The sequence below is a fragment of the Atractosteus spatula genome, chromosome 21 (assembly GCF_055471065.1).
Source record: "Atractosteus spatula isolate fAtrSpa1 chromosome 21, fAtrSpa1.hap1, whole genome shotgun sequence".
Lineage (NCBI taxonomy): Eukaryota > Metazoa > Chordata > Actinopteri > Semionotiformes > Lepisosteidae > Atractosteus > Atractosteus spatula.
In genome coordinates, this window is record NC_142726.1 from 5225361 (window position 1) to 5240247 (window position 14887).

At 39.8% G+C, this 14887-nt stretch overlaps 1 protein-coding gene across 2 annotated transcripts in view; it reads right to left on the reverse strand.

Moving 5' to 3' along the window:
* Positions 1 to 12893, reverse strand: part of plcg2 (phospholipase C, gamma 2) — a 50217-nt gene extending 37324 nt beyond the window's left edge. Inside the window, exons 1-2 of one of the 2 annotated variants that reach the window (XM_088938915.1) lie at positions 12508 to 12893; positions 3215 to 3413 (exon numbers count right to left, since the gene is read on the reverse strand). In XM_088938915.1, the coding sequence (XP_088795041.1) occupies positions 3215 to 3401 (187 nt within the window). In that variant the 5' untranslated portion in view covers positions 3402 to 3413; positions 12508 to 12893. The remainder of the gene's footprint in view (positions 1 to 3214; positions 3414 to 12507) is intronic. The other variant, XM_088938916.1, reaches the window with a different exon arrangement.
* Positions 12894 to 14887: the final 1994 nt, after the last annotated feature.

Consider the following 14887-nt stretch of genomic DNA (forward strand, 5'->3'; position numbering starts at 1 on the left):
GACATTGCTCGGGCAGGAAGTCAGCCCTAGTAGGCTTCTCGGCTGACACTTCCTCGTTCACCCAGCGGACAATACTAGTAGTACTAACCACACAGTCACTGCAGAACAGCGCTCTGAAGCAAGGGCAGTGTCAGGTGCCTTTTTTCCATCTAAAAGATGAAGAAGAAAGATACAATCTCCGAGCGCTCAAGAGTTCTTTTTTTTTAATAGTAAAAGTTTAATCTTTTTTTTTTATTCGAAGTGAAGTACAGAAGTTTAAATGCTCGAGATCAAATGTAAGAGCCCGAAGAAACAGCTCGTACAGCTGTGAGTGTATTAAAGTTAAACAGTGGCGGGGATTTATTTGTTAAAAAATCCCTCGGAGATAAAAGCCACGTGTGGTACATACATCAGAAGGCCATTTTTAAAAAAACAGCCTGTCACGTAAACCCCTCGGACTTTCCTGAACGCTGGATGGGTTTCTGTTCAGCCGACCATGCAGGCATTTGGTTACTTGTTAACTTATTTCAGCTTTTAATTTTTCACAGGAAATTACAGAATTACGGGGCAGGCACTGACTGGGTCTGCTGTCCATTGCATTTATGGCAGAGTTAGTTGTCGCCTTTTTTTAATTTCAATCTGTTTCTGTGTTGTTTATTTCGGTGTTCCTTGACAGTAACGGAGAAACTGGGCGCCTATGCTGAGAAAGTCTTCTTGGGATTCCCCCGAACAAGCCCAAATGCAATGCTTTTTGACAAATTCTTATTCAATTAAAGCACCGCATCAAAAGCAACATGAGGTTAGTAAGACTAACATTGCTCAGACAACTGTAAATGGGGCTATACCATACATAAACAAAATGTGTTTATTGATTGGTTGCATAAATCAATTATCTAGGTGACCCTTGTCAATTTTGGCAAGATTATTTTGCAGTTCTGTCTACAGGCCCAATGTATGGATAATTATATCAGACAATGACCGGGAATGCAGTTTAGTGCTGAACGCAAGATATTGTAAATTTGTTTCTAAGCAAAATCTCTTTTTCTTGTACACTTATTTCAAATATGTTGTATCGTTGTAGAGAAGACTTTTAAATGAGAAAGAAAGTCAGAACTTAGTCTTAACTGCCACATGTATGAGTGATAATTTTTTTTAATATTGAGTCATCTATTTTTGCTTCTGTTTGGAAGAAGTTAGTCAAATATGTGTAAATATACTGCAAGGCTGAAACACCAAGGGATCTGAATGTGTCCTGCAGTGGCTTATTGTATCCCAGTCTTCCCAGCACACGAGACACATTCACAGTTCCTCAATCTCCCGTTTACCAGAAAAAATTAAGCCGTCTTTAAACATGAATTTTCTTTTAATATTAATGTGAAAGAATTCATGACCATGTGAAGATAAATATGGAAAATAGGTTTTTTTTTAGTCTTGAAGAAATCTTGGAGATTTGCAGGAATTTCATTTTGATGTTTCCAACAGCCGAGGAGCAACTTTCTCATTTCATGGGAAACGTCTTTACACGAAAACCCTGTTGTTTATCTTGTGACTCTTGCGATGTTTATTAGTTTAGATTTTTTTCAATGAGGTACAACTGTTCACTTTTGTGACATGAACAGAAAATAACGGACTGTAATAATTTAAAATACTGCATCAGTATAGTAAGAGATGAAAGTTAAACAGACTAATCTTACTGAGAGAGAGTAAGAGTACTGACAGGAAATGTAACTGTGAAAGCTCTACACAACACAATTGTGCAATCCATCATTATAAAAAAACCTTAGAGTGTGTTCAGGATGTGACATTCAGGGCTTCCAATTTCTGATGTTTTTTTCCACCTGAATACCTCACTTCAAGCCAAAATTATGTTTTTTAAGAGATATGTTTGCGCCGATTAAGAGACCAAAATGTGGTATCATGTGATTTCCAAGTTTTTTTTTTTAACCATCCATCTCCTTATCTGTTTATCCAGTACAGGGTCAAGGGGAACCAGAGCCTATTCCAGTAAGCAACGGGCCGAGGGCAGGGTACACCCTGGATGGAATGCCAGTTCATCACAGGGCACAAACACAGACGAGCACACACTCGCCCCAGGTCCAATTTTTCCAGAAGCCAATTAACCCACCAGAATGTTGCTGGACTGTGGGAACCTGCGTGAACTCCGGGAAACGTACAATCTCGACACAGACAGGACCCCAGGTCTGGAATTGAACCCAGGGCCCCAGCGCTGCGAGGCAGCAGTGCAAAACCACCACCGTGCTGTCCCCCTTTAAACCATTAATAGTTAAACGTCACTTGAGATGTGTGAACTGTGTACACAGTTAAGGAAGTAATGTTGAACTGTGTTGAAGTTGTATGTGTCCACAGAGCTCTTGTTCAGGAAATTGGGGAAAAGTAACAGAGACACAAATGGTAAAACAATAAATTTGCTGGGTTAAGTGAAGTAACAATGTGTATGTTATACGAGTTTGGTAATGAGCACTCACTGACTTCTGCAGCTCACTGGGCCTGAAAGAGGCTTCGACTGACACCTGGAGTTACGAACTTTGTTTTGTTTTGCAGGTTGAATATAATTAACCAAACAGAATTAACTTGAAATAAGTAGTTAAAAGGAGCCTCACTGGATCCCAAATAAATCCCAGAATCGGAGCCCTCACGTCTATAGTCGTTTCAAAACATTTTCTGACACATTTAATAAACATTAATTATCAGCAGTCTATCGCATGTACAGTTTTGGACATTGTGTGTGTTTTTAGGGAGAATATAGAACTTCAAAGATTTGCATGACCTCTTTAAGAATATATAATAGAATATACAGTACTTGTATAATATACCTATATGTTTCAAGCTGTCTTATGCTAACAGTATAGTTTTTTATTAAGTGTTTCTGTCTCTGATCTGTACTCTGTTACACTGTATTTTGTCAACACCTGACTTTTTTTCTTTTAAATAAGAAGTTCTTTACGAATACATTTTTATACAGTTACTGAGTAGGTTGTAAGCCATTGAGTACCTGATCTGAGGGGGCAGTCCAATCCTACCTCTAGGATTCACCTGTGTCAACGGGTTTTCAATCTAACCCCGTTCTCAACTACCCAATGCCACAACTCGGCATCTTAGCTGAACTAGTCGAATAGCTATTTTTATTTCCAGTGATGATTTATAGAGACCTGCAAAACCTGCCTGGGCTGTAGCCCTCTAGGACCAAGACTGGATATTCCAACCCTTCACTTACTGACTCCTTCATATTTGTCCGAAGTTCTGGTCCAGGCGATCTGCCGCGTCTCCATGATAACCTGGACAGTGAGCCTCTCCACCTTCTGCCTGAAGACGGTCATAACAATCCCCATCTCCAGCTCTCTCTTTATCGAGCTTTTCTGATACTCGGTCATGTTGGTTATGCTTGAGACCCCCGCCATCATGCCACAGGAGAGCTGAAGGAGACAGAATGCAAAAACTTAGTGGATTTCCAGCAAAGATCACAATCAAATAAAGATCAGACATAATGGAAAATGCTTAAGCTGATATAATATTAGCTTCCTTCTAACTCAGAATTAATTAATTCACTCTAATTGTTATTATATAAGAAATCTGGATAAAAGTATACAGCACGTACTGTACAGTACTGTTAAAAAAACCTATTCACTTCAGCCTGTCTGGAAACAGAGTTAACAAAATACAAAATACACCAAAACAGAAAATTTGGGCCAATTCACTGGGCATTTTCCCTGTTTTCAGAAATTGTTTCTACACCCGATTATAATTAATAGGTACTTTTAACCCAGAGACAGGATCAATGGTCCCACACAATAGTGATACAGTATACTGTATGTTTGCTTCTCAGTAAGTGACCACAGAGATATTTCTGCTGAATAACAACCTGCCTAGTGTGAGTGGCCTCTTTACTTGTGTGTTCACCTGCATCCTGTGGTATTGTCTCTGCTGGGGAGTAAAGATAAACCTGCTTTTTCTAACTATCGGAAGCTCTTTCTCTTGCAAACTGACCTCTGGGAACCTGCCTGTTGTACAGCGGGTATGTGAATGCACATAGCGTAACACAGAATTACTTGTGGATTAAAGAGGAAAAGTAAACGGTTTATTGAAACATTTTTTAAAATGTTTACTCTCACTGTTTCATAAGGCAGACCACAGAGAAACCCACAAATTCATCATCATACATTGGTCCATAAATGATTCACAATATAAATTATAAACATTGCTGATTAAATGAGAGATTCTAGCACTGTATTTGCTTGAACAAATAAATCAGTTGCACACAAACCATAAATTCATACAGGTGGGTTTATACACCAATCAATCTTTTAATTCCACAAAAGCAATCTATCGTGCATGCTAAAGTGTAACTAACATTAACAACATAACTAATCAAGACATCAAATCCAAATTTTTTTTTTCACATCATTTGTACCGAAACAAAACAAAGTCCAAATCATTTTTAAGTCCCTCAGGGTTTAATGATCCAAGATCTAAAATCTATTTCAGTTTTCCGTTTTTAAAGTAATATCAACCCATCCTGAAGATTTGCGTATTATGGCTATTCCTGAAACATGCTAAATGTTATAAATAAGCAAGACTGTATAAGCTATTTGTGCTGAAGGGCCTCTAGCTATTTGTTTGCGAGTAGTTAAGTGATTCAATTATCTTATCCAGGACTTTTTAAATGAAGCCAGGGTAGCGTCTTTACAGCTGAGTAGCTTGTTCCATACCCCCACAACTCTTTGTGGAAACACATGCTTCCTGTTCTCAGTTTTAAATACACTTTCCCTTACTTTCCGATTGTGTTCTCCAGTTTGCGATTCACTATTGATTCTGAAGATATGTAAAGGCTTTTGAACACTCAAGTCACATTTCCTCATAGTTTTCTCTATTCAACAACTAAATATTTCCCATCAGTTACATAGTATGACATTTTGTTAAGCATGGGAATTTATTTGATCACTTATCAAATACACTTAAACAGTTAATTTAAGAATGAACTTCTAATGGTGAACAAAGACTTTCTGAAAATCTAATTTTATGCTGTTTGTTGTTCAAAGAATTCTTACGTTAGTCAAGCAAGACCTGCCTTCTCTACATCCTTGGTCCAGTGACCACTGAAAGAGTTTTATTAATGGTCTACGAAGAACATCTCGTGTTTCTGGAAGTACATTTGGTAGTATACCATTGCCCTGCAGACTTGTTTATCTTAAATTCTTCTGGGGCCTATATCACTTCTACTTATTTTATGCTAATATCGTTTAGCACAGTCCTGAGGTATGTTGTCAATTTCTTCCTTGGGGTAAATGTTTGTTTTTTGAGCCATATCAATACAACTCTGACTTTTTAACTTGAGTCCACTGCCAAACACTATTGAGTTGTAGAAGACAAGGGTTCTTAAGAAAGACACAAGACATACGGACGAGAAGCGTGAAGTTGTGCATATCATTACACATGAAAGTTTGGATAATACCAACATGATCTATGACAGCACTCCAGGAGGAGCAGGGTTAACCAATGTTTGATAGGTCGACACAGCGTTTCACTTACAGTAAGAGGAAATGCAAGTATAGGGAGTATAGAGAGCCTGCAATTATTTTTGTCATCTCTTTTACTAGTGTCATCAGAACCACACCGCCTTCTAACACCTGAAAAAGTCTGCAGCCAGAATGACCAGCCTCAGCTCAGATGAAAGCACAGAGCCCAGAAAGTTCGTCTCCTGTTATGTGAAACCCTCAGACGGGTTTTTATTTATCTCCCTTGTACCTCTATCATTTGCCTTGCAAATATGCATCAGATGTTAAGGACCAGCCCATGTTGCATGCATAGTGTCAGTGGAACCAATAAGTAAGGCATTAACACGGAATTATTTGAATAATGTTGCTGCAGAAACTTGCACTATTACCCCATGCTGAGCTCCATGACCCTGAATGGCGTGTTTACTTTGGTGGGTAATGTTGAGTTAGTGGGAGCAAACTTTTTTTTTTGGTCATTAAGGTGTACATAAACATTTCAAAGGCAGAGGTCATTTTCCAAGACAAGAAGCTGATTTGAATTAACAAGAAATTGAAAAAATGCATGTTTAGAGATCTAATACAGAGGGAGATCTGTCCACACAACCTACCAGAAAATAATTCTGATGTGATTTACAACAGATAATGTTTCTAATTCTGAGCTCACTGTGGAATATCTGTCCTCACAGGTAGGCTTATCCTACCTCTGTGAGCACATAGTCAGCTAATCTAAATAATACAGGCCTGAAATATTCAGAGCTTCTTTTTATTTAAATACAGCAGAAGTAGAAACGTATACGTTATTTGAAAAAAAAGAATGTTACAAAAAAGCAGCATCCTTTTCTAATGTGAATTATGCTTTTCAAATGGGAAAGACAGCTTTTCCTAGTAAATAATACTCTATGAAATGAATACCTAGCATTTCTGTCAACATGTTGTCTTAGCACATTTGACTATGTGTAAAAAAGCAGACTGCTGAAGAGACCATTACATGTGTAACAGTGACAAAGCCACAAAATACAACAGCTTCCCTTAGCAAAAGTGTGATGTCTTCTGCTGTCTTTTAATCAAACAAAATGTAAAGAAACCAAAATGATTTTAATGTAAATCTATGATTAAGAAATAGTTGCCACTATTTCTGTTCTGTGTCATCCACCCAGAAAAGTCTCAGTTATATTCTTATATAATTGTATACTTTTGAAGGATTTATAGGAAACCGTACACAAAAAATTTAGTAACAAAGTTATTTGCTTAATTTGATCAAATGAACAAAAACCAGAAGACACCAGGCTGCCTGGGAATTCAGTCCCAGATAACAGTTTTAAACCATGCTTTAATAAACATATCTCAGATATCTGACCCTGACACAGAAGCTCAGATTTTGTTTTCCATGAAAGCTAGCCACAAGAACTGTAACTTTCTTTTCAAAATACATCTCAAGATCTAAGTTTTTTAGAACTTAGTTTTTTAAAACAGAATTATATGGAAACAACAAATTATTAATAATTAACTGGATTAAACCTTAAGATCTTATATGGAAATGAATTGCACATTTACGTGTGTATTCCTGCTGGCCTAAAACCATTGATGTTTCGTTCTGCTGTAATGTCCATATGTCCACCTTACAAGACAAGCAGTGCTGATTGGAGTAATGGCACATCTCTCACTGACATCACTGTATGCCTGCTGGAGCCCAGCCAGTTACAGGAGTCCCTGTTTTTATCAATGGAAGAGATCTTGGACTGGATCATGACTGCTAAGACAGCTGTTAGCTTTCCTTTAGGATAATGCCAGAGCTGGGTAGTGGCATGACCCAGGCTCAAACTGGAGCTGTGTTCATTACAGCCTCAAGCACAGAGAAAGCTGTCATGATTCATTAGTCAGGATCTGCTAGGTCTTTGACACAATGTCTGGTGGGTACGTGCTGGGCACCTGCAGTGATGTCGGTGAGAAAAGAGCTGTTCTTCCAATCAGTGCTTATTCTCCTGCCTGGTGCTCTAAGACAAATGGCAAATTTCTCCAGCCACAAAGCCAGTCCATAATCAGCAGACAATTCCATACTGAGCATGTATAAAATAGAAAATGACCCCAGATCTATGGCCACCTACAAAGAAAATATTTCAAACTACTGCTCAGTTGCATTTCATAAACCATATTTCTGCTTATACAAAAGTTTGCATTCTCGACCACAGTGCGCTGTTGCTGTACTGTGAACTATATTTTGAACAGCAGTGTAAGTGAGCCCCACTGTGGCTCTAAATCTCATGTATCCACCTTAGTTCCTGGAGGACTGCAAGATCTTCCAGTTCATACCTTCACTTAATAATGCAATCGTCTTATTTTCTCAGAATCTTTTGTTTTGCGTACGATAAAAAAAAACCTGCTATACCTACTGTATACCTAGTGTATAGGATTGAATATCTCTTAAGTCATCAACTTAAGCTTAATTCCTGTCATTAGGCTTGCAGCTGACTAATCTTGAAAGAATCTTTTTTTTTCTTCAAATGAGGTTCCTGGTAGATGTTTTGGTACTGGTTCCTACACAATCAGGCTTGTGATCATTGGCATCTTGCCATTTCTCAAGTGTGTGTTTCATCAAATATATAGCACGTTGTTTGCCCAGTTTGGCTAATTCTATTTCCTGTAGTTACAACGAGCAGCATCCACTCATTTTTTTGTCTATTCCTGCAGACGCCTAATTCACTTCAGTAACGTGCAATGCAGAAAAATTCAGAACATTACAAAGACCATGCAGATGGCTTTGAAATGTTTGGAAGTTCAAAGTCAAGGCTCACGTAAAAATAGGACAAACTTCATGTTCCCCAAACACACTTTGTGCTATAGTTAGGAAATCCAAGACAGAGGTCATTTTCAGAGACCATTTGGAGACAGACCAGTGTCCATAAGTAGTGGCCAAAATACAATTCTCAAGAAAGACAGAAATGCACATTTACATACTGTAGTTCAAAGAAACGTTCCCTATCCAAAGTCATCTAAAACACTGAAGCTTGCTTAGCATTTCCTCTGTATAACTTCCACCATGCAGCCACCCATCTTCACACTTTTCAAGGGCTTCCTATTTCACATGACTCACTGATTTAAGGATGTCAAGCTGCTTGTCCTCACCTGCTGCTCCTGTCTTCAATCTGCCACCTCCTATCACTCTATTGCCTGTCCCTCACCCGCTCTGCTCATCTCATGCTCATCACTCTTCCTCACTTCCCTTCCTGCGGTGGGGCTCCACCCTGGCACCTCTGTGATGGAGCCAGATGCCTAGAAACATCAGGCCCCGCCCTTCTCAGGCCACCTGAGCAGATGGCAGCACATTGCACCTCTCGCTACATTCTGTTCATAACACCTGGACTTTCTACAGTTTACTACTGTGCTGTAAATGCACATTTCTTTGAATAAAGGCACCTGCTAAAGGGCCCTTGATATGACCACAAACACGGACATTAAGATAATAATAAAGCATGCTAAAGCACATCACATGTTTGAAGCACTTTTTGAAAGAACTATCTGCGCTTTTTAAGAGTCACCCATATCATCCAGCACAGGTGAAAATATTCTCACACTGGACAAACTGTGGCATTTTAAAGCCTTGATTTCTCCACTCTGCATTTTCTAAGACTGCAGAAGAAGCTTATGCACTGCACTATGAGAGAATGTTTCCACTGCTTTGACCCGAAACAAAAAACTAAAACTGCTGCTGGCTGAAACAACAAATTAGCCAAGCTGTTGATAGGACCCAAGGGGAGATTTCACTCCCTGTGGACTATTAAAGCTCATTTGTTTTAATTAATCAATTTAACAAATCGCCAACCCTGGATCTAGAGAACAATAGGGGTACAGATATTCCTTTAGGGGACATCCAAGACATTTTTATCTATGCATGATCCTGGAGAGCCCCAACTCTTTCTGTTATCTTTAGGTACCATCAGTAGGTAAATGGCTAAATGACTAACTAAACCAATAGTTGTTTCAGTTACATAGCAATTAGAAGGAAACATTAGCAAACCAGCACCAATTCTTAATATTAGACTTACTCTTAGAAATTGTTTTAGTCCCTTTTGTTGACTAAGGGAACCAAACTTACCATGTCCATTCAATACCCTGCATTTGTGGACAAACAGCTTTAGACCCTTTCATCTGGGAACCAGCAGTTGAAACAGGTGGATCATTCTGCTAACAGTTAAAGACTTATCTGCAGTTTGAAAAAAATAAATATTTGCTTGAAAAGTTAACATAAACATGTAAATCCACATTCAAGTAAAAGTCATGTTACACAATTCTATTCATCTATTTTCTAACTGCTTCTTCCAAAGAAGGCGTGTGAGAGAGCTGGAGCCTATCTCAGCAAGCAATGGGTGCAAGGCAGGATACACCCTGGATGGGATGCCAGTCCATTTCAGGGCAGTCACGCAAACACGAACACCAGGGCTTTTCCCAGAAGCCAATGAACTGCGCCTCTGGACTGTGGGAGGGAAATTGTACTGCAGTCGTACAGAACCCCACACTACTGTGAACTAACACAGGAGGAAGAAAACAGAAAACAATTCTGCATTAGATCTTTACTAATCAGAAGTAATGGATTGTGGTGAAACTGTATTGTATTGTACTGAAAAGGGAACCATTGCAGTAGTAGTTTCATCGTGTACTTGCTTTGTTTAATGGGTATCAACCATGTACTCTACACTGAAGGTAGAGATTAATTATCCGAATGGTGGAGATTAATGATCCGGGGCCTAATCAGGTGGCCCATATACAGTATTTGTAAGGCATAACTTCACTTCACTGTTGCAGTTGCACACACTCAAAAAAGAGTATGCGCTTTCATTTCTTTGTCTTTTGTATAAGAAGGCAAAAGGCCATATTGTCATGATAGCAGAAAGTGGCCTCTGTGCTACAGTAATGAACAACAACACAGCCGAAAAGAGTTCAGATGTCAGAATTGCCAAGTGCTCGTTAGGCTGAAGGCGTGGGCAGCAAGAAGTGTTCCAGTTGAAGAAATTGTTGGATCATTTTTACCGTGTATTAGTAGAACCAAATACATATTAGCAGTACTTGAGAACTGTACAATTACAGTATAACGCGACGTGCCATTAAAATGTAAACATTAAAAAGTACAGCAATTAAAAAATAAATAAAATAGACGTTATTTAACGGAAAACATAATCGCACAACACAACAGCCAAACGGATAGCATCACCGTGGTGAATTTTCTTTTATGTTGTAACAGGAAGCGCTTGTGAGTTACAATGTAACAGTGCCGTTCCTTGTGTCAGCTCTTCCATTGCAATCGGCACTCGCCTGCAGCACCAGAGCCGGGGCCCTTGGAGAAATTAGAGCGCTGCCTTTGCCGAGTTTTCCGACTTGCAGAGGAATCTTGTAGGGTTACAGGACACAAGGACTAGCTCCAGTGAAGCAGAACCGCTCTCCGAAAACAACGTCTGTGACTGAGCCCGACTATCAGTTGATTTTTTTTTAAATCAATGCCTAACTAGTTAATACAACTATATTTCTGTATTTTGTTTCCTACGTGATCATTTCTGTCGTCAAAGTAACAAATACAGATATATACAGTCACCACAGAATGAAAGGTTCTTCTAAAACAATGTTGGATTCTACTACGATTATTTTTTACAATAATAAAAATAATACTCTTTTCAGCAGTTACAGTACAACACTCTAGTATCAGTAATATCAATCGATCCAACAACATGAGCTGAATGCCCTAATCTGTGACCTTATGTTCTTGTGCTAGTGCAGCGTTTGCCTCTTCACTAAAACGCTTTCCTTTTTACGGATATCTTCTGATACGGACTTTGCACAAAACTGCTGTCGCACTGGATCCGTGACGAACGGGGTCTTCTCGACACGTGCCAGTTTTCGCTCGCCCTGTTTGCTATGGCGTAAGAACAGAACGCGTTATTTGTGCAACTGGGTTAGAGGACAACGAGAGAACAAGCTGGGGACCCTACACTTGGTCGTATTGTATATCGGAATCGGGAAGGCACTCTGGGGGGCCAGGATGAATGCCGAACTGGTAAAGAGGCGCACCCTCGCAACTGCCCCCCTTTCGGCCACCAACATGGCCCTGAGCAGCGGGTGGAAAGATCCTGTATTTCAAATATCACTGAAACTGCAGGAGCGTATCTGGAAGAACCATAGTCAATGTGCAAGAACCCAGTTTTGTGTCTTCCTAACCATTCCATTAATTCACTGCAGATGTGTTACCAGGACAGGTGTTGGTGGAAATTTCTGTCCTGGACATTTTATATCGGCTCTACTCTGTCCTCGTATCACTATATGACTTAAGGACAGTACACTCAGAACTGTCCTTTCAATGGATGGCATTACCCTGGCCCATCACCTTTAAATCACCCAACACCGTCTCCTGAACAGCGATGTAAATCGATAAATATTTCCCCAAATCTTGTTTTAAAGATTTATTCGAACCGTCAACGTTTAGATTACCAATGTATGAGTGTGTATTGCATTATACCATACTGTATATACCCAACTACAAGCAGAGACGTGTGATGATACCCTCCGTCTCGTTAAGTTATTCATCACGGTGAATATTACTAGTGGAGAGATAGAAAAAAACAATACTTCCGTCATATATATGCTGCAAAATTCGTTACAACATTTAGTAAGGCTGATACACCACGAAATGTATTTTGTGGTTTATAATTAGAATTCTTTTCCCTCCTTAAATAGTCGTACAACATCCCTGATGTACGGACAAGGCGAAGAAACTGACTGCAGTGCTCTTTAAACTGCGCAAAATTAAACTTCGGCTAAATCAAGTTACACCATCGCTAAAACCCTACACCCGCAAAATCCAAAATCAACAGCTCAGACAAACATACGAAATACAGATGCCCCCCACATCCCCGAAAAATGCAAACAGAAGTGGACCACCGCGCCTTCCGCGACCCAGACATTTCCCCCCTCACCTTGCAAACAATCATGAAAGTATACAGATCACCCTCTAAATTCAAGTGAAGCTTACCTTTGTTTGGGAAGGCGATTTCCACCAGTTACACGAGGCTGTTGTGGCAGCTATTTCATGCTTACAACAGATGTAAAACAGAATAAAATAACGGAGAACGCTGGCTGTAGGCTGGTCAGTTCCTCAATTCTCAATATACGAGGAAGTTAACAGTAATAAAGAGTGTGAGAAGATCCGGAAGTAAGGATTATATCTATGCAAAGTTTGTATCGATGCTGCAGAGACCCCTTCACATGCATGTTTCAGATCAAACCGAATAACCCTTTTACCGAGTGTATGTTGCCAAATTACCGAAGTTCGAGGTGGGTCGCCTTGTAACACTCGGGTCTCAAGCAAATCGTTGCTCGCCAGAGCTTCGGCCGAGCTCGGGCAGTCTTGTCATGTGTGGTCACTGGCGAGTAGAAATTGAAACAGGCACCTGGTGCCGCTGGAGTTATGCAAAGCACGCAACAGAAGAACAAAATTCGCCTTGTCAATACGTTTCGAATCGTACAGAGTGCAAGAGTACAAAGTATCAATATGGCAGGTGTGTTGATAATGTTTGAAGTAGTAATAGCATAGCCTGGAACCACATATTTTTTTTCCAGGGAGAAATAACTTTTTTTTTCCTCCGTTTTTTAAAAAGGAAAATAGGACAATTTGTAATGCGTGTAAAAAAACGGTCTTATATGAAGGAAAAATGTAGGAAGTTTTCAATGCAGTTCGAAATTAAAAGGGTAGCTTAAAACAAGCTTAATTGTAGCTTAAAACAATGCTGTCATTAGAATATAAAACACGGAAGGGCTAACATGATCCGTTTATTTACTCTTCTGTGGACAGAAGGGACCAACTGGAAGTTGCCTGCTCTGGCAGCATTCTGAATTAGTGAGATCATGCAAAAGTTTGATTTCAAGGCTTATCGTTTCAGAAACTGTTACCTTGAACCCTGCCACACATGTTTGTGCCTTGATACCCCAGAAAGCGCCCTCCTTGGGAGCATTTTTGCTTTAGTGAATGACAAAATGAAGAAGTGAGTTAAAAACATGCCATGTTACCGATACAGGCCTGCCACTGAGAGAATGATATAACGTGCAATACAGAGGAATTGTAATACGTTTTTGTTATTTCGTAAACTTCTTTCCAGCAACAGAAAATCTTACCTAGACCACAGGATAATACAGGTTCCCGATCCTTTAAAAATCGAAAGCATGAAAGACACACGAGTACCTTTTAGAATGTTTTAGATGTTTTAAAACATCCCCGTTTTGGCCAGAATTGTGGTCCTTTCTACTGGCCTTCTTTTAATTTGTTTGGACTGCATCACAGTTTCACTCCAGTTTTCTCAAGAAGAGGTAGAAAGTTTTAAAGGATCTATTTAAATTTATTTTTCTTACTTCGACAATGCCATACGCGTGAAATTACCCGTTTTTATCTAGTACTGCCAAAATCACGCAACTCCAAACCGCTACAGGTGAGAGATTGATGTTTTTTTGGTAAGGATGTTCTTGTTTTAAAAGTTATAGCGCTCTCTTGTGGTCATTTACTCAACTCACTCCATCATTTATATACAGCAAATGTCTTCGGTAGTGAAACCCTTTTCCCTTGGTGCAAATTTGGCACATTTTAAAATAAATATCCCGATACTTTCAGCAGTCGATGTAATCCGTAAAATCAGGGATACATTAGCCCAGTCCCCTCTGCTAATCAACACAGAGAAGAGAGCAGTAAAATATTGGCTAAATATGGGTTAAAAACCAGTAAAAACCAAACTCCTGCTGAGGCGAGAGAAGAGTCGTGTCAGCTAGCTGGTCCTGAAGCTCACTGCCCTGTGCCAGACCAACAGCAGCCACTGAGGACAGGGCAGCACTGCTAAAACACCACAGATCACACAGATTTAAACCCTGGATGTGCTGTATGTGTGGGGTTTGTATGTTCTCTCCGTGTTCGCGTGGGTTTCCCACGGTCCAAAACACGCTGGTAGGTTAATTGGCTTCTGGGGAAATTAGCCCTGGTGTGCATGTGTGCCTTGTGATGGAGCACACCTCCAGGTGTGTCCCGCCCTGCGCCCGTTGCTTGTCGGGATAGGTGTCCCGCCTTGCGCCCGTTGCCTGCCGGGATAGGCTGTGTTGGATGAATTGACAGACGTGTGAAGTACAGTGGCAGCGAAGCGCCCTTGGCACGTCACTAGGGGGCGCACCATTTCAAAGAAAAAATGTTCGTTGCCAAATACCTAAATCCAGTGCTGTTTAAATAAGTAGGTGTTTACAAGTGTATGCCTTTTATAGTTGAACAGCAGAATACACAACCTCGTTTTGTAATTTAAAATGAATTAAACACATCCGTTAAAATTCGTTTAATTAAATATTCAAAGTAAGTATTGACGGGTGTGTACAATTATTAC